At 43.0% G+C, this 19,487-nt stretch overlaps 1 protein-coding gene across 5 annotated transcripts in view; it reads right to left on the bottom strand.

The window, feature by feature from the left end:
- Positions 1-1,025: 1,025 nt before the first annotated feature.
- Bend7 (BEN domain containing 7) overlaps positions 1,026-19,487 on the bottom strand; it is a 78,835-nt gene continuing 60,373 nt past the window's right edge. For 2 of the 5 annotated variants that reach the window (XM_042686280.1, XM_042686284.1), the window contains 3 exons: positions 14,221-14,340; positions 6,783-6,836; positions 1,026-3,320 (listed from right to left, as the gene is read on the bottom strand). In XM_042686280.1, the coding sequence (XP_042542214.1) occupies positions 3,247-3,320; positions 6,783-6,836; positions 14,221-14,340 (248 nt within the window). In that variant the 3' untranslated portion in view covers positions 1,026-3,246. Of the gene's footprint in view, positions 3,321-4,773; positions 5,255-6,782; positions 6,837-14,220; positions 14,341-19,487 lie in introns of those variants that run through there. The other 3 variants (XM_042686281.1, XM_042686282.1, XM_042686283.1) reach the window with 3 other exon arrangements.

The raw sequence follows: 19,487 nt of genomic DNA, 5'->3' as shown, positions 1-19,487 counted from the left end.
CGATGGTCCAAGATCTGGTGCTGTTTGGTGCCAAGTGCCTCCCCAGACTTGGTTCTTTACCCGTTCCCTTTGCACCCCAATCTGTGTCACTGGAAGCCACCATAGGATCTGACCCAGCTAATATCCAGAATGCTGTAGAGCTGAACACAGGGGCTCCTGGGAAATGAGCCTGCCCCATCCACCACATTCTCCATTGCTTGGCAAGGCTGGGCATGCAGGAGTACAGCTTTTAAGAGAGGCTGGTGATGACCTTCCCTTTCTCCTGAGGCTTCCTGTCTGCACAGTAGGCCTCCTCCCCTCTCCTGGATTGGAGAGGCCCAACAGGACCCTTCTGCCAGACCAACTACAGAGCACAGATCTGTATCGGCATATGGGAGGGGGCATGTCCTCAGGCCATAGAACATAACATGGACCCCTGGCAAGCAATTTCATGGACACAAGGGGCCCCATGATGCAGCAGGACATGTGGTAGGAAGGGTAGGCTCATGCCTAGCTTCAACAAGGTGATGCGGGATGGAAAATCCTGGCTGGATTTAGCAAGGGGGTTGGACATCCGCATGGGAAGCGGGAAAGGGTAGGTCCCAATGAGGAGTAGCGCCCTCCTGTGTCCAGTGGAGGATAAAGCAATCACGTTTGAGCGGCCACTTTGTATTGGACAAGATTGATTTGTCCTTCTGATGTGTTGTTTCCATAGAAGCAGGGCTTAACCTTTTAAGTGAAGATTACAAAGCCACCTAATTCATTTAAAATTAGGCTTCAAGCATCTTGGTACTTAATGCTCAAGTGTTTCTATGGGACTTGCTACTGCCATTGATCCGATGGGCAGGCAGAGCTGGTGACTGCAGGGTTTCAGTAGTCTCATTCCGGTAGCAATTTAGTTTGTTTTATTCTGAAAAATTAACTTCATAAGGCAGCATAACTCCTGGGGGCGATCATCAGAATACTCATAAATACCTTCTAATTAATGAATAGTGCTGACTTCATAAACACGGGGAGACTGGCACATAGGCGAAGACACATGTGCATTCAATTAAAGTAATTTATTATATTCTTCCAGAATGGACATAAAGAGCATCTTGAGAATTGATATCACAACACGATGTTATACACCATTTTCACAACTAGCCTTGCACTGAGTTCTTTTTTTTTTTTTTAAAGAACATAGTAATTTAAAAAAATCTAAATATTTACATATTAATAAAACATATATACAGAAGATTGAGACATGTTATCCATAGATATGGGGTTTTTTTTGCTAAGAAAACCTATAAAAAAGGATTTTTGAACAAAGTCTGAACAGTAGTCACAGTAAGTTAACACAAATACAATTTTAAATTACAAAATATGATTTCACTGTTTGTAGATTCCACCTTAGGAATCCATTGCACATAGCTGTGAGCTGAACAACTCTACCCCTCCTCAAGTAGTGGCAGCACTAAGCTGCCACCAGACTTGGAAGGGAGTACTTTTCAAGGGTCACGGTGCAGACTAAGAGGAACTACGGTTATATTCATCATAGTTTAACAGAGTGGAAGGGCACTAATTAATCTCTTCTCGTTCCTTCAGGAGTATTTCATTCTGGGAGGCAGGAGACCATTTTTTTTTTTTTTAAAAAAGCATCTGCTGCAGAATAACAAAAGCGCAGGTTTGTAAGGGAGGAGTTTACCAAACCTGCAAAGGGACTGCTTTCAGGAAAGAGATCTGAAAAAGACTAAAGGAAAAATGGAAGTCTGAACCTTCCTTCTTGCTTCAACAGGAAAGATAAAAGACTCATAGACAGGTGATGTAATGACTCATTAGACTGCTTTCACAAGCCACACCTAAAACCTGGTTCTGTCACATTATGGGATGCTGTGCATCTTCTTGGGTGTAAGCTGATCGTGGTGGGATAATAACATACCTCTGTGCCCCCCTTAATGTGAGGTTTGGTGCCTTGGACAGGTAGTATGGATATCCACATTCTGTGTGTAGCTGGCCACTGAATGGTCACCTCAGTTTAGGCAACCAGATACTCCCTCCTTGGTTCCCTCACTCACTAGCCAAGGGTGGACAGAGCGGCCACCACAGTCATTGCTGGCTCCAACAGGTAGATGAAGTAGATGGTAGGGAGAGGGGTAAACTGTCAGGGTGGTGTTCTTTCCCCCCCTTTTTTTTTTGGTGGAACCAGGGTTTGAACTCAAGACCATGTGCTTACAAGCACTCTACCCCTTGAGCCATATCTCCAGCCCCGCATGTCAGGTTTTAATCCTGGGGTTCGAGTGGGTCAAGTCATTTTTCTTTTGTGCCAAAGATTCAAGGCGATTTGCTTTTATACAACAAATGAGGTGGAAAGGGAGTGTTTCTAAATAAATGCTACTTTCAACTCACTACTGTGTTAAGAGAAAGAAAATCTGAAGGTGACTTATTTCTGTAAATCAAATACCCATATGGAGAGATATCTCTTTAAAAAACAAACCTACATTTTCTTATGTGGGTTTTCTATAAAGTGGAGGGCGGGGACACCAGGAACCAAAATAAACAACAGGATATTAAGCATGCCTATTGTGACCTGTCACCACGCAATGTCTGAACTGGGGTCCACTCATTTAAAACCCTCTGTGTAAATGGCTACTGGGTATCAGGTGGAGAACTGGTTAGTTGGAGTTTTGCATCTTTTAATTAGCTTTAATTGGTCACAATGTCAACACAATATGTATGTCATTCCTCTGCTAAGAATTCATCCTTCATTTTCACTTATTCAATGCCAAATGGCTGTTTAGGGGGAACACTGATGTCACAAATGATTTCATCTAACAGGCCGGCGCTCTCTCTCCTCTCCCCAAACAGCTGTTCTTGTGCACTGAGGAAGGCCTAATTAATTCTGGCCTTCACCACCTCTCTGAGGTCTGCAAAGAGCCATTCTCCTTTATAGGCAGCTAACAGTTTACATGAAAATAAACAGGCTCCAAAACTGTATATTCACACTTAGGTTATGCTGAATAAAGCCAGGGAGAGATAGCCTGTTGGTGACAGACACAGAACTAGTAACTGGATTGTTCACAGGACCTTCAAAGGTAACAGATCAACTAAAAACAATTTTGAAAGTATCATATACCCATCTGGCTGTGTGATCATCACATCTTACAAAGAAATCATAGGAAATGATTCAACCATGACAGATAAACTTCACAAAACATCCACACATGGCAGTGTGGGTCTTTGAGTAGATTCAAATGGAAGAGTTACGTATGCTAATGATCAAGGTCACTAAAGCACAAGTCTAGGCAATGAACCCGGTTCTCTGTCCACCGTGTTTCCTCTCCTGGTGTCAAATATATCACCTACAACAGAGACAAGACAGTAAAGGAGGAGCTGTTGCTCTCAGGGACCACATGGTGAAAGCCAGGTATTCTGGACAAGGAGGGATGAAGTGGGGGTGGGGGACTAGCACGAAGAGGTATCTGGGTCCCAGAGTTCAATAGTTAAGTTTATAGTCAAGGCTTTAGTTGTGCTAAGTGTGCAATTATAGGACTTAGAAGCTTGTAATGATATTTTTTTTACAGGCAAGCCCATGACTATATCATGACTGCGTGTTATGATTAGAGTATGGCCACACAATAGGAAAGGGCTAAGTAGAAAACGATTTACCTCCCTAATAGAATATGGTGCAATGAATAATGCATATACAGATTTGGTTGCTAATTGGAGGTAAGAGTCTCATGACTTTCTTGTCCAGGTTGGCTTCAAATGGTGGTCCTCAGAACTCAGCCTCCTATGTAGCTAGGATGATAGATGAGAGCCACTGACATCCAGCAAGGGCCTCATTTTAAATTTTAGAAAGCAATGTTTTGATTTCATTTTCTCTGTACTTTTTTTTTTGTTTGTTTTTGTTTTGTTTTTTGGGTCCGGTCGTGGGGCCTGAACTCTGGGCCTAGGCACTGTCCCTCAGCTCTTCAGCTCAAGGCTAGCGCTCTACCACTTGAGTCACAGTGCCACTTCCGGGTTTTTTCTTTTTGCTTATGTGGTGCTGAGGAATCGAACCCAGGGCCTCAGGCATGCAAGGCAAGCGCTCTACCACTGAGCCAACTTCCCAGCCCATCTCTGTACTTATTTTTTTAACTGCCAGTTGTTCCCAGATCCTGGGAGGCTTTTTCTTTTTTCCCTTCTCCAACATTGTCTCCACATCTGTGTCACAGAATTTCAGTAGCTGCCTCTGTCTCTCTCTCTCTCTAGTCTGATGACAGGTATGTAGACACCAGACCACAACACCCTGATGGGCCAGCAGTTGCTCAAAAGGCTCACTGAACAGTGCTCAGGGGGAATACATTAAGAAAACATGCGTCTCCATTATACAATCTGTATCTGTTTTTGTTAAAGTCAAACAAACAGAAGGTTGTTTAAAAGCACTAGGTGGAAACAACTGTCATTTGACTGCCTGACTAAAACCCTTGCAAAGTCACTTCTGGCTTAGGGCACCATGTAAAGATGTCTAGCTTTCCATTCTCCATACACCCAGACTCTTAGAGGAGAAAACAAAGCATTGTTGAGTATGTGAAAGGATCGCTTGATCAGCTGAGATACATGAGAAAATGGAAGTCTATATCAGAACCCTTGGAGGCTTCCATGGTTCTGGTGAGGCTGTGTCCAAGGAATAAGACACAGGTGTGCAAGAAGCTGGAGTTCAACATTTGCTGCTCATATCAGGGACATGGGAGGGTGTTAGCAGTAACATTACACTCCGAGGAGCTGACCAGACTGGGTTTTAGAGAGGCAACTAAGACACACGCTAGATTATCAATATTATTTTATTACTATGTAATATGAGCACCAATCTGTGCCTTCAGTTCTCCTTTTCAAAAATGACCAAACTTTTAATTTCCCATGCTGTTTCGTAATCTGTATCACTTTCAGTAGTCAGGTGAAAGACCTTTGTTACTCTCTTCCATTATGACCTCACAGCCTCAGGCAAATTTTGAGAAAGGACTTGAATGAGCTTAAACTCTAGTGAGCTGTGTGGCTACACTGATGACAGACATTCTGTGACGACTGTGAGACATTAAAATGGAATCCTAAAGGGATCAGTACATCCATCAGCTCTTAGAATCTTGTAGGAAGCATGCAGAGAAAAGCTGACTTTGGCTTAGGTATAAGACAACGCTATGGTGTAGGTGTCATGGTTGGGAGGCGAGGAGGCCTGGGGTCCCTCCAAGCCTTCAGCCAGCTGTGAGACCTTGAGAAAGTCATTTAATGTTTCTGGGCCCTCAGGCCTTTTCTCCTGTAAAAATAAAAGGACTGGATAAAAAAAAAGGCAGGGATTGGACTAGATGATCTCTCAAGTTCCTTCTCATTCTGATTCCTCCAAAGCCTTTTCGGTTCCGTGAGGCTGTTCTAGCTTGCCCTGTGACTCAATTTTCACATCCAACATTTCTACCTCCAGTTAAATATAAAGGTATCACATCAAGGCACATGAAAACAAAAGCTCACTGAAACCCACCGTGTCAAATGGCTTTAGGATAGTTGGTACCGACGCCCACAGGGTAGTGAGCAGGAAGACACTAACACTAGTACGGTTAGTATTGCCTGCATCTTCTGGGAATGGGCTGGGACTGTTAAGAATAAAGACTGATATTAGTTGTCCTGATATTCAGAGAATGATAGATTGGGAAGGAACAACAGAGATCATATATTTCAATTCTCTTAATTCACAAATGTGGACACATAGCCCAATAAGAGCAATTCCTTTGACATAATGACTATATATGGGAAGGACCTGAAACAGGCAGATCCTTTTTGTACTATGTGGCTCATTTCATTTATTTGTCCATCGATCTGTTGCTTAGCTACTCATCTCAGAGAAAGCAATGTATCATTTACACAGCTGGGTTTTCCTGCTGTTCTCAAGTTCATTACAATATGCCCATCCTTCACCCATCAACTCTGCTTTAGTGGCCATCTTCGGATGGTGCTGCCAATGAACATGGGACCACAAGGAAGTCTACTAGGAATCCTTATACAGACTAGATTCTCTAGAGGAAAAGGACTGATTCAAGCTTTATCAGTTACGAGATTTCTCTGGGGATGTCTGTATTTTGTGGATGGAATCTTCAGGTATTCTTTTGAGAGCAGGCAACAACGAAGTTCTGAGGCCAAATGAGGGAATCAATTGTTTGGCACATGGCTCACTGTCCCTCTAGCTCTCAGGAGGCCAGGGGCAGGGATAGGACTCAAATACTGTGAGGCCAGAGTCATGTCTGTGGCATACAGCTGTGTGCAGCAGATGCTTTAAAGCTCTGTTGCCGATCTGGTCAAGTATTAGGACAGTGTGTCACTCATACTGACAGACGGGCTTGTCTAGTCACACAATCAAAACCCAGCAGTGACTGGTTCTTTCCTGTATGAAAAACATGGATGGATGGCCTCTCAAGAGGCCTTTTGGAGGAAGTAAGGGAAGACAGCAGAGGTCTGAATTTGGTCACAGAAAACTGGTGATCCCTACTGCTAAAGTGAAGATTTCATTTTACATGGAAACATTTTGTAATTCTAACTTTTTCATCCTAACTTTCTAGGATTTGCATTTTTGAGATGTAGATGAATCTGAAAACAGTGAGGGAAAAATAAAAAGGTCACTTTTCAAAACCTGTGTGAATCTAGGTTCTTGAGAAGCTGTGGATGCCGAGGCCTGGGTGTGCTACGTACAAACAGCTTGCAAAAGCATCTGCATGTCTAATGGCAAAGCATTTTCAATGCCAGTATTTCCCAGCCTGTGCTCTGCAGGGGGTGATGAAAATGTAAATATGTTTTACCTGTTGGTGGTAGAGAAATGCTGTCCAGTCTTTCATCACCGTCAGCTACCTCTGCTGGTTACGAACATAAAACACAAATCTCATTAGTTTCAGGGAACACATTCATTTTGCTGAACACAGTAATACAATTAAAATAACTCCAGTGTACATGGCCGTCTACACTCTTCCTCTTCGCTTCAGTTGGCTCACATTACAGATTTCAACATCATTATTAAAATAAAGAAAATGTATTTTATTTTTGTGATGATATAGAGGCTTGAACTCAGGACCTGGGCACAATCCCTTAGCTTTTTTTGTGCTCAAGGCTAGTGATGCTCTACCACTTGAGCCATAGCTCTACTTCTGGCTTTTTGCTGGTCAACTAGAGATAAGAGTCTCAAAGACATTCCTGCCTGGGCTGGCTTTGAACTGCAATCCTTATATCTCAGCTTCCTGAGTAGCTAGGACTACAAGTGTGAACCACTGGTATAGAGAATAGCAGAAAATCAGCTTTCCTGCATTAAATTCATTTAAAAAAATCTTCTGAGCCTTATTCTGTCAATCACTGATAATTTTAATTCACTTTCCTTTAATTGCACTGCCATAAAAACCAGCCAGCAGGGCTGGGAAGGTGGCTCAGTGGTAGAGCGCTTGCCTTGCATGCATGAGGCCCTGGGTCGGATTCCTCAGCACCATAAGCAAAAAGCAAAAAAGCCGGAAGTGGCACTGTGGCTCAAGTGGTAGAGCGCTAGCCTTGAGCTGAAGAGCTGAGGGATAGTGCCCAGGCCCAGAGTTCAGGCCCCACGACTGGAACCGCCCCCCCCTCAAAAAAACAAAAACAAAAACCAGCTAGCACTGGAATGGACTGCTCAACTGTGCGGCAGGCAGGTCAGTGAATTCCAATTGTAGAACTGGAGTCAGCCTTAGAGAATCCAGAGACTGAACCTTTCTGTAGAGATACCTGGAAAGTCAGGACCACAAGCTGCCAGCCAAACTGCCTTCAGTTCAGTCATGAAGGAAGCTGTGAATGGGTCAGCTGGAGGGCACCTGCCTAGCAAGAGCAAGACCCTGAGTTCAAACCCCAGTACCACCAGGCACATGCACACACACACATACACATACACACACACACAAATCAAGTTTCTTCAAATGATGCTTCATTTCTAAGATTTAAAATGCAAACCTTGAGCCAGACACCGGTGGCTCATGCCTGTAATCCTAGCTACTCAGGAGGCTGAGTTCTGAGGATCACGGTTCAAAGCCAAGCCCAGGCAGGAAAGTCCGTGAGACTCTTATCTCTGATAAACCATTCAGAAAACCGGAAGGGTGCTGTGGCTCAAGTGGTAGAGTGCTAGCCTTGAGTTGAAGAGCTGAGGGACAATGCCCAGGACAAGTTCAAGCCCCACAACCGACCAAAAAAAAAGAAAAAAAAGCAAACCTTGCATTATAAATCCTGCTACACACACACACACACACACACACACTTTACTCTCCTTAGTAGTTTTGCAAAGGGAGGTCCTTCATTCACAAAGAAAGGGCCCCAAAGCCTTGACATGCCAGGCACAGAGGCAGTGCTAGCTATGGCTGCTGGGTAATGTTGGTGGCATGCTCTATGTCCCTATGGAAGGCTGAACACACTGGCACATGGACAGTTTGGACACATGAGGATTGTCATTCCTATCACATGGCAGTACTCAGCTGGCAGCAAGCAAAAGCAATACTGAGTCCTCATTTTTACTCTTTTTTTTTTTTTGTCAGTTGTGGGGCTTGAACTCTGGACCTGGGCTCTGTTCTTCAGATCTTCAGCTCAAGGCTAGCATTCTATCACTTGAGCCACAGCTCAAGTTCCAGTTTTCTGGTAGTTTTATTGGAGATAAGAGTCCCACTGACTTTCCTGCCCGGCTTGGCTTTGAACCGCCATCCTCAGATCTCAGCCTCCTGAGTAGCTAGGATTACAGGAGTGAGCCACCAGCGCCTGGCTCATTTTTACTCTTGCACACGCACACACATGCATGTACATACACACACACATGCACACACCAGTTTGAGGTACAGTCCAGCTATTCTTACTTTTTATAAACAGACCTATGTAACTCTGTCAGAAGAGAACACATAGAACCAAAAGCTATGTAAACTATGTAAATTAGCATATGACAGCTTCATGATCATGGCCAGGTGTGACAGATGAAGGACATCGCGGTATCATATCAAGTTAATTATAACATCTGTCTGCAACTGTAAGTTCACAATCCTTCTTCCCTCTGACAGTCTAGTAAAATTTAGAAAAGATTGAGCAAGTCTAATCAAAATTTACTAGCAGTGACGGCTTTAACCCTGGGATCTCACACAAATAATAAATTGTGATTTCAGCTAAGGAAGTAGTTTAATAAAAATGATAAAAAAAATCCACACCAGGAAAGGAATCATTTTAGTTATATAAAAAAAATTATTCCATGTGATGAGAACCCCAAATGAATTTCTGTTTGGATTTGCATAACAACCTTTCCCATGGGGGCCTGGCTACTAATTTTCCCAGAGGCACCGAAGATTATGCTCAGTGGTTACTGATGAGTGTGGCCCAGCCAGGGTCTGTACCTCATTCTAGGACCTGAGCCAAAGATGATAAATAAGGCTGAAGTTGTAGAGTATCTATGACATACTTTGTATTATCATTTAGATGGAAAATAATCAAGACAAAAACAGCACAAGAGCTAGTTATTGATCCAGGCCTCTTGGTCCCTTTGTACAAATTTCGAGGCACTCTGGTTTCAATTTGCTTTTCTGCTGCCCCAGAATGCAGGGTGACAAAGTAGGAAGACAAACTCTAGTTGGTGGTTCCTGGCTGATGAGCCAGGATTTCTGTCTGGAGATCAAGGGGTGGTTCTGTCTTAGCCACCTCCCACTTCCTAATCACTCATCGAATCTATTTAAAATACAGTCCAAATGTCAAGGCAGAGCATCTCAACTCAGTGATCAAAAGTTAAAATATACCAGGCCAAGTGCCATAATGTTACAGAATAGGAATAGACAGTGTCCAAAGCTTCTGAGTGAATGAAAGCTTCCCAGAGGAAGGGAAGGGCGAGAGATCATGTTACAGTTCTAAAGAAATAGTAAATGGGGAGGGGGGAATGAACATTTAAAATGTGATTCTTAACAGAAATGCTGTGATTGTTAAGGTATGGTCACGGATCGGGAACTGGTGGCTCATGCCTGTAATCCTAGCTACTCAGGAGGCTGAGATCTGAGGATCATGGTTCAAAGCCAGCACAGGCAGGAAAGTCTGTGAGACTCTTATCTCCAATAAACCGCCAGAAAACTGGAAGTGGTGCTGTGGCTCAAGTGGTAGAGCGTTTGCCTTGAGCTGAGGAGCTCAGGGACAACACCCAGGCCCAGAGTTCAAGCCCCACAACCTACCCCCCAAAAAACCCCAAAACATTACACATAATACTGATAGCTGTGACAAAGAGACTGAAAATATAAATTGTCATCCAGATAACCTACTGGGCAGCTTACCTGTGCATTTCTTTTTCTCGCTATTTTCATTCCTACTAAAGCTGCATTCCTATCATTGGGAGCAGCCTTCTCTAATATCTCCCTCCTTTTCATGACTTTGACCTTCCAGGTTTTTCTTAACATTTTAGGTCCTCAGAAAGGGACTTTCAGTCACTCTCTTTAGCGAGAGGCACACATTTGGATCACAAAGGTCTCTTGTTCTTTCTTGGGTGGTGGGTCTGCTGCCCTCCAGTTAGGAACAGCAACAGTTTGGGCTCATCTACTTCCTTCTTTCATGCTCTTAGGGAACCATAGGTATTTCTCACATGTCCCCGTCCGCTCCCACCAGCACCAAGAGGCAGCTGCATGCCCAGGGGTTACCTGGCCTGCCCCAGGCTGGCTCAAAGTTGGCAGCACAGTTGTTATCAGGTAGTGGGCAGACCAAAGGTAGCTGTGTAGCTGGGTCTCAGCTACACTGATCCTCTACCTTTGGGCTTACTGATGCTAGACTTACTTCTCTTCTTTCTAACACACTGTAGCTTTCTCTCAAACCTAAATACCATGTTTAATGTTTCTTCATTTTGGGGAATCAACAATTTTCCTCCTGCAGATCAATAGGTAAATGGAAATTCTTGCACACTCATCAGTCAAGATTCTCAAGGCAGAATCTAGACAACAAGGGCCAGTTTATGCTTGTCATCACGGGCGCCCCGCAGGTTAATGCCTGAAATGTGAGCTGGGCTGTACACACTGAGGGGCTGCAAGGCCACCTCAGCGCTCAGGAAGGGACTTGGGTTGGGTCAGGGGTGACAGCCCACTTGACCTTCACCTTCCTCCCTTCTCACCTTCCCTGCACTTCTGCCCCAGAACGACGTAGCTCTTGCGCCCTTCACCAGCTGCAGTCTTTCAACCATGGAAGATAGTTTCTCTTTGCTGCCAACTCAACCATTCCAGGAAATGGGATGGGGTGGGGGGAGACGGGGGACTTGGTGATGTAATTGCTAATAAAGTGGGGCTTTGCCAGGTAAGGCAAGGCAGAAGCAGTTGACCTTTAGGTACACAGGTGAAGGAGTTCTGCCAGCAGGAGATGGATCTTTCCAGTTAGTCTGCTCTGGGTGAGGCCAGGACACAGAGGATTAGATGCTGCACTTTTGAGAGAGGAGGGGAGGAGAGAGGAGCCTGGCAAAGGTGTACAGACAGTGCTTAAGAGATGAGGCAGAAAAAGAAGTGCGAGGAAGGGCTGAGGAGGAGAAAATAAGGTGTGAGGAAGGGGTGAATGTTGTTCCCACAAGGCTGGGCTGAAACTCAAGACCTCACATTTTCCCCTTCTCCACTGGAGGCCGGAACCTCTACCACTCAAACCACACATTCACTACCAGCTGGTTAATGAGAGATAAAACGTCTTACGGATTTGTCTGCGCAAGCTAGCTCGAAATCTCAATTCTCACATTTCAGCCTCTGTGTAGCTAGGATTTACAGATGTGAGCTATAGGGGCCCAGACAGACTTTGTTCTTAAGCACAGAGCTCAGGACACTGCCACCCACAGTTCCTGAACCTCAAGGAAGTGACGAGGCTTTCACACCATTTCAACAAAACTAACAAGACCTCTTTGTAGTGGACCACAGTCTCTTCCTTCTGGGATCACTGAAAGTTTCACTGATTCACTCAACAAATATTTCTTGAGTCAGCCCTGTCTCACACTAGTGCTCCTGTGTGTCACTTGGGACACAACCATGGCTCAGCAGCAGCTCTAACCTAGTCCAGCGAAGGAAGCAAAGATATGATTGTGCAGGCAGCAGAAGATCAAGGTAGCTAGGCTCCAAAGAAGATTCTGCAGCGCTTAGGAAAGATGGTTCAGAGAGGCCAGAAGCAGGGCAGAAACCAGCTTATTTCCAGAACAAGGAGAAAGCTGGTGTGGATGGCTGGTGGAGATGAGGCTGATGAGGAGGGCAGTGTTTGATTGGGAAGGATTTCCCTGATAAGCATTTGTTTAGCTAGGATCTGAATGTTTCTCCCCAAGTTACTGTGTTACAACAGCGCTGGGAGGAGATTAGGCCACAAGGGCTTTGGCCCCCTGAATGGATGAATGTTCATATTATAGGAAGGGGTTCACCCTTAGAAAAGGGTGAGGTCGATCTCCCTTTCTCCTTAATATTTTGCTTTTCAGCCATGAGATGATACAGGTCATGTGCCCTCTGCCAGCTACAGTCCCTCAATTTTGGACTTCTAGCCTCCAGAACTGTGAACCAGAACTGGTCACTACTAATTAATTACCCAGTCTGTGACATTCTGTTATAGCAGCACAAAATGGATTTGGAGACAGAATCTCACACAATTTTGCAGGTGTGGTCTTATATGCTTCCATTGTATCTAAAATGTGCAACATCTCATCACCCAAAGTCTACCTCCAACCTGCCGCACACTCTTGACCCAGGGAATCCTTGAGGGCTGGGTATCATGATGTTTGATCTCAATTCTTTTCATTTTATTTTACTTATTGTCTGACAAATGAGCTTGTATATATTTATGATGTACAACATGATGTTAGAAATATGCACGCACTGTAGAATGGCTTAGTGAACTAATTAACAGATGTATTGCACCACAAACTGTGGGGAAGTTTCAAGTATACTAAGAATTGGTGCTCCTGGTCAACACATTACACAGTAGATCTTAATTTATTCTTTTTGTCTCAGTGAAATTTTGCATTCTCTGGCATCTGTCCCCAATTCCCCTTCCCCCTTGGAGCCTTGTTTACTCACTGCTCTATGCATTCTATTCCTTTAGATTCTACAGTGAGAGCATGTGGTATTTATATTTCTGTGCTTCACTTACAAAACATCCTCCAGGCCTACCCATGTTGAGGCAAATGACAGGACTTCCTTCTTATTTAAGGCTAAAAAGTATGTAGATACCATGCTTTTCTGTATCCATTGATCCACTGGTAGGCTAGGTTTATTCTTGATCTTAGCTACTGGGAAAAATGACTCAGTGAGCTGAGCACGGCTGGCTCCCAAATGTATGCATAGCTACTCAGGAGGCTGAGGTCTGAAGATCATGGTTTGAAGCCAGCTGGGGCAGGCGAATCTGTGAGACAACCTCCAATTACGCACCAAAAAAAAGTCAGAAGTGAAGCTGTAGCTCAAGTGGTAGTGAGACAGCTGGCCTAAGCACAAAAGCTCAAGGACAGTACCCATGCCCTGAGTTCAAGGCCCAGGCCCAGGACATAAAAAAGTAAAATGACTCAGGGACTACAGGAATGCAGAAAGCTCATCAACATACTCATTGATTTTGGATTTATGCCCAGTAGTGGTTTGCCATATCATATGGAAGTTCTATTTTTATTTTTTTAAAGAAATTTTCAAATGAATACCATTTTTCATAGTAGATGTACCAATTTACATGGGATTTAAAAAATACCTAGAGAGTTGTGGCCCCTTAAGAGATAACTGTTCTTGTTGGTAGGAAAATCAACCTCAGAAAGCTCCCTCACTGGTAAATTGGCCTGCTGAGATTTCAAATGACCAGATTTAATCACAACCCAACTGGCGCTCACATTCCTGGAAGAATAATACATAAACTGCCATAGTCAGATTTTTAAAAATTTAAACACACACACACACACCACCTTAAGTTACTAGGACCTTTAAAATGTCATGCAAATTTAAACAAAAATCAATACACAGAAACGAAAGTTTTAAATGTCAGACGACAAATGAGATTGACCATCTTTTCTTGACTTGTGCTATTCAAAACAAATGGCCTGACATATTTTTACTATTCAGTCTTAAGGTGAGCTTCAAAATTCTTGAGTATGACTTTAAGAGAGCACATTACATAGAGCGACTCCTTCAAATGACAAATGATACCACAGTATCTCAGAGGAAACTATTATGCTTTATTAAGTCGAAGAATTCAATAAAGTATTTCTGCAATTACTTAAAAAAAAACCCAGCTTATTCCTACCTGAGCCTCTTTTTAACCTTCTTCTGGCAAGTTTAATTTGATCCTGTAGAATTTGTACCCAGTCTCGGGGGCCAGGAAGTTTATCCACATGGTTAGCAGTACAGTATTTTTCAGTGAAAACTGTAAGAAAATGTGAAATATTGTTAAATATTGAAACAGATCAAATGAGCAAGTCTCAACTAGGAATATAGTCCAAGAAGAAAACAAGCCCTTTTCCTTTCTCTTTCCTTCTTTTCTTTCCTTTCCTTTTCCCTTTTGTTAGGGAAGAATTAGGCATGTGCTAAGCATGTGCTTCACCACTGAATTCTATTCTTGTCCCCAAAGATGAATTTCTAAAGGAAATCAGTTCTGCAGCACACATCTCTCATATCTGTAGCATATTCCTTTGGGTAAAGCTGGTGACCAGATGGGCCATGGCTACATGTAAGAAATACTAAGGTTGTAAGCAAACTGCTCATTTACTTGTCTCTATCTTGTGTGTATGCATCTGGGAGACGAAGGAGGAAATATTTCCTAACCCCAACCCAATGACAAAGCTCAGCACTAGAAGACTTCACATTTTTTTTCTTGTTGTAGACTCAAAAACAAATGCAAGACTACACACAAAGATGATCTCATGGTGACTCCCATGAACTCAATCAGTACTCAACATAATCATGCAGCATGTCCTAGTGAAATTCAAATGACACATTCTGATATAGAAATAGCAGTTCTACTTTGAGTCAGCCCCTTGCCTACTGGACTATGTCCAAGGAGAGAGATACCCTATTTAAGCACAAAGAAAACCCTGGAGAATCATAGGGCAGGACAAAGGTAAGACAGGAGGATGACCTCAAGGAAAGCTAAGCACCGTGTGTGACTGCACACCAGGCACTGGGGCTGACACTTCTGCATCAGATGGTGCTGAGCACTCGAAACTCCCCTTTTCAATCTGCTTTCCATACGGTCAACAGCTAGTCTGCAGTCACATCACACTGCCTTCGTGGTATTTAAAACATTGACAATTTTAATGTTTTAGAAGGGTTCCTTAAAAAAAAGAAATTAACAAAGGAAAATACCGACAGCTTTAATGATAGAAAAACTGAAACATTTGAGCAGAATAACAAAAGCTGTCTATATTAAATATGACTGAGAATGTTCAATATTTATAAAAGAGCAACCTCAAAAGTCCCTATAGAAAACAAACAGAGCAAATCCACAGTATAAAGTATTAGGGAAAATGTCCAACCAACATGTAAATCAAAGAAGAGAAATATACTTTCTATTTGCTAAACTAAAAATATGCTAAAAAGCTTATATCTGGTTCTGATAAAATTGTGAAAACATTCAAATATTACTGAGGAGCAAAGTGGGCAAAAATCCATTTGGGAAAGAAGTGTAATATATCATGAGAAATATGGACAGTACTATTACTCCTAGAAATAGATCCTAAAGAAATAATTTGAAAGGAGACCAAAAGGTATACATGTATGTGATCTCAACTGTAAGCAACCTAACTGTGCAAAAGAGCTACAGGGAAGCCAAAGGAAGAGTCAATTTGGGAGAAAGCAGAGTAGAAGTAGAGGATCTCTTCAGGAAGTTACTACATTTGCCTGAGACAAGTATCTAGACAAAAAACAATTGGCTTTTTTCCCCCCTTTTTTTTTTTGTGTGTGGATCACATGATACTGCAAATACTGAAGAAAGAAAAGGTTTATGAGGTGAAAGGTGGGGCACTGTAGTTCTGATGTGGGTATTTATATGATACTCACATGAAGATGGCTAGCAGAGATTTAGGGAAGTACAGGGCAGGGGGCTAGGCTGGAGACAAACACAGTTGTGTTTCCATGCGAGCTGGTTCCAGGACCTTGGAGGACATCAAAATCCTTAGATGGGCAGGGGACTGGTGGCTCATGCCTGTAATCCTAGCTACTCAGGAGGCCAAGATCTAAGGATGGGTTTGAAACTAGCCCATGCAGGAAAGTCCATGAGACTCTTATCTCCGATTAACCACCAATAAAGCTGAAGTGGAGCAGTGGCTCAAGGGGTGGAGCACTAGCCTTGAGCAAGAAAGCTTAGGACAGTTCTAGGCCCTAAGTTCAAGTCCCCATTTCCCCCCTCCCACAAAATCTTGAGATGCTCAAGTATCTTATTGCTTCATTTACATATAGCTTATATCCTTCTATACGTTTTTTTTTTTTGTTTTGTTTTGTTTTGTTTTTTGGGTCCGGTCATGGGGCCTGAACTCTGGGCCTGGACGCTGTTCCTCAGCTCTTCAGCTCAAGGCTAGCGCTCTACCACTTGAGCCACAGTGCCACTTCCAGCTTTTTTTTTTTTGCTTATGTGGTGCTGAGGAATCGAACCCAGGGCCTCAGGCATGCAAGGCAAGTGCTCTACCACTGAGCCACCTTCCCAGCCCCCCTTCTATACATTTTAAAATCACATGTAGATTACTTACAATATCTGATCAATGTAAATATTATGTAACCTACTGTATTATTTAGGAAATGGTAAGACAAAGTCTGTGCATGTTCTAATTTTTTTTTGGTGGGGGTGAGGGGGGGTATGGGGGGTAGGGGGGAGGTAACTGGTGATTGAATACAGTCTTTTGCCTGCTAAACTCCCAAGTCACAAGTTGTATAGTATGGCAGTTTTTAAAAAATGATGCTGTGGTTTCTCCCAATATTTTCAGTCTCTGGCTGGTTGAATCTGTGGATGTAAGACCTGCTGACACAGTTGGCCAATTGTATATGTGATAGTTAGAACACTGGGGGAAAATGCCATGAAGCAGAAAACCTGCAAGTAAAACAAACAAACAAATGCCCTGTGCTGTGCACAGAGCCCTGGAGAACACCAATTTTTAAAAGAGGGCAGAGAAGTCCAGGAAGAAGTTTGGAATAACTGACTGCAAAGCCAAGGGGTCCAGAAATGGGGTTTGTTAAAGAGCAAGTGGTTCTAAGTGGAAAGGGAACCGACAGCTTCTAGTGCTGTCAAGACTCAGGGAACTTTACGGTGAGGCACTACGGACCATGCAGCCTATGCGAATGTCTGGAATGGTCTCTGGGAAGACTGGGAAAGCGGCAGGTCGGGGACAAACAGGAAGGCCTCCAGCAGTGGATAGGGTGACTACAGTCATTCACAGGCAGCTATCATCTTCCTCAGTATCTTGTTACTAGCTAGGACATTGGTTGCTAGGGCTGGCCCAGGGCTGCTGGACAGGTTCAGCAAAAGAACAGGGTTATCAAAAAGGGATACATTTACAAGGGAAACAAAGGCACAATGCCTAGATGCCTCTTTATATTTATATAATATATATATATATATATATATATAATTGAAATGCCAAAATTTTGAAATAGATCTTTTAAAAGATTATTTTTTGATGATTCTGTCTTCTTATGTATGATATATCTGCATGTATATCTTTGGGAGAGTTGGGGGGGGTACAGAACTCGAGGGAAAAAGCGGGAGAAAGTACAGGAGTAGAGCTCACTGAACACTGATAAAAGTGAACTATAGAACTCATGGGTGGAGGTGGGCGGTGGAACTGGGAGAGAGTGAGGAAAGAGAAGACACTGAAAGGAAAGAAAATGCACTCATTACTTGACACATGTAATTGTAATCCCTCTGTACATCATCTATATAAAATAAATTAAAAAAAAGAACAGAGTTATAAGCATGTTGAAGTGAATTATGTCACCTTTCTACTCTTCCCTCCCTTCTCTTGAATTTGGGGAGGAAGTAAGACTTAAAAAAAGGCTCACAGACTTCAAGTTATCGCGGGATCAGGAATGGGAGGTGGCAGAGGATTAGCAAACAGAGATGTCACTTGCCATGGGGAGGGCAGGAGACATGCAGACTAACAGTCTCACAGACACAGTGAGCATCAAATAGCAGTGACAGAGCAGAGCTGTGTGAGAGGATGCAAAGATGTGTTCAGTGGTGGAGACTGCAAGGCAGAAGAGGTAAAAGGCACCACAGATGCCATCCTGAAACCCTATGGCCAGGGAGTCAGATAGATCTTCATGTGGACAGTGGGGTTATCTAAGATGACAAGAGACTGAGGCAGATAGAAGAAGATATACAGCTATGAGAAGACCTTTGGTGGAGAGATTCCATCACAGCCCCACCTGAGTAGAGGAGGGGCCTGGTTAGGAAGCAGAATTAAGGAGTGGGAAAATACCTACCAAATTCCCCATTGAAGGTTACATGGGGCACAGGAGAGCAAGCAGCCTCCCTCTGGGAGAGATGCTGAAGAGATACAGCATGCCCACCTTGTTTGCAGTTTTAATACCTGCAATTTTGACCAAGTGTGGTTCTAAAAACAAAAGAAGAAATGGGGAAAAAAAAAAGGAAATTTCAACAGCAAAGCTTTTGAAATTCCAGCACGCTGTGCAGTCTGGTGGCTATCATCAGCTGTGTTTCAATCATTGTGTGATTCTGCTGTTTCCTTGCTCTGAATGTTGTGAAAATATGCCTCCACAAAAGAAAATGGTACCCAAACAGTAAGGTAAAAATCATGGCAATCCTCTCAAGCCCCCAAAGCACACATAATGTGCTTAACTGAAAGGTGGCATGCTTTTAGTGGAAGTTGAGGAACGTTACGGGGAAAATGAGCAGAGCATCCAAAACAGGCTGAATGCTATGCATCCTGAGCATGTGCTGTTTGTCCACACGACAGTCTCCTCAGAGCCATATGAATACCCATACCAAGGCTCTACCCTATCTCCCTGGAGTATAGGTTTACTTTTAAATCTACTATATACTAGGTTCTTCAGTCTCCCTCAACGTACCTGGTATATAGTGCCTAGAAACTAAAGAGAAAGGTGATGAATATACAGAGCTATTTCCTAGGGTTGCTTCTAGTGGAAACAAACATGGGAGCTCACAAAATTTAGACTAACCGGGAGTAAACAAGCACATTTGAATTAGTGGAAAGTGTACTAATTAACAGAATACATTTAAAGAAACAAGGTTTTATTGACACTCAACCACAATAACATTTACTAACAGGAGAATTCGCAAAAGGTTCTTTAAGTTCTGCTTTCAGCAAATAAAGAAGATATTTAATTATGTGAAAACATGTATTACAGAAACGGCTGAACGTGTTAGCTTAGAAAGTAAACATTTTCCTATTTGTCACACATATTTATACAATTAATTTCCAGAGCACCCTATCTTCAATTGTCAAATGCTGATAATCATCCATCGGAGAGAAGTGGTTCCAAAATACCCAAATAGGCTTGGCTGTGCTGGGATCCAGCTGTGTGTGTGTCCACTGACAAATT

The sequence above is a fragment of the Dipodomys spectabilis genome, unplaced genomic scaffold, assembly GCF_019054845.1.
Source record: "Dipodomys spectabilis isolate Male_0828 unplaced genomic scaffold, ASM1905484v1 ptg000096l, whole genome shotgun sequence".
Taxonomy (NCBI): domain Eukaryota; kingdom Metazoa; phylum Chordata; class Mammalia; order Rodentia; family Heteromyidae; genus Dipodomys; species Dipodomys spectabilis.
Note: the sequence above shows the minus strand (reverse complement) of the source record. Positions and strands in the feature narration are given on the sequence as shown.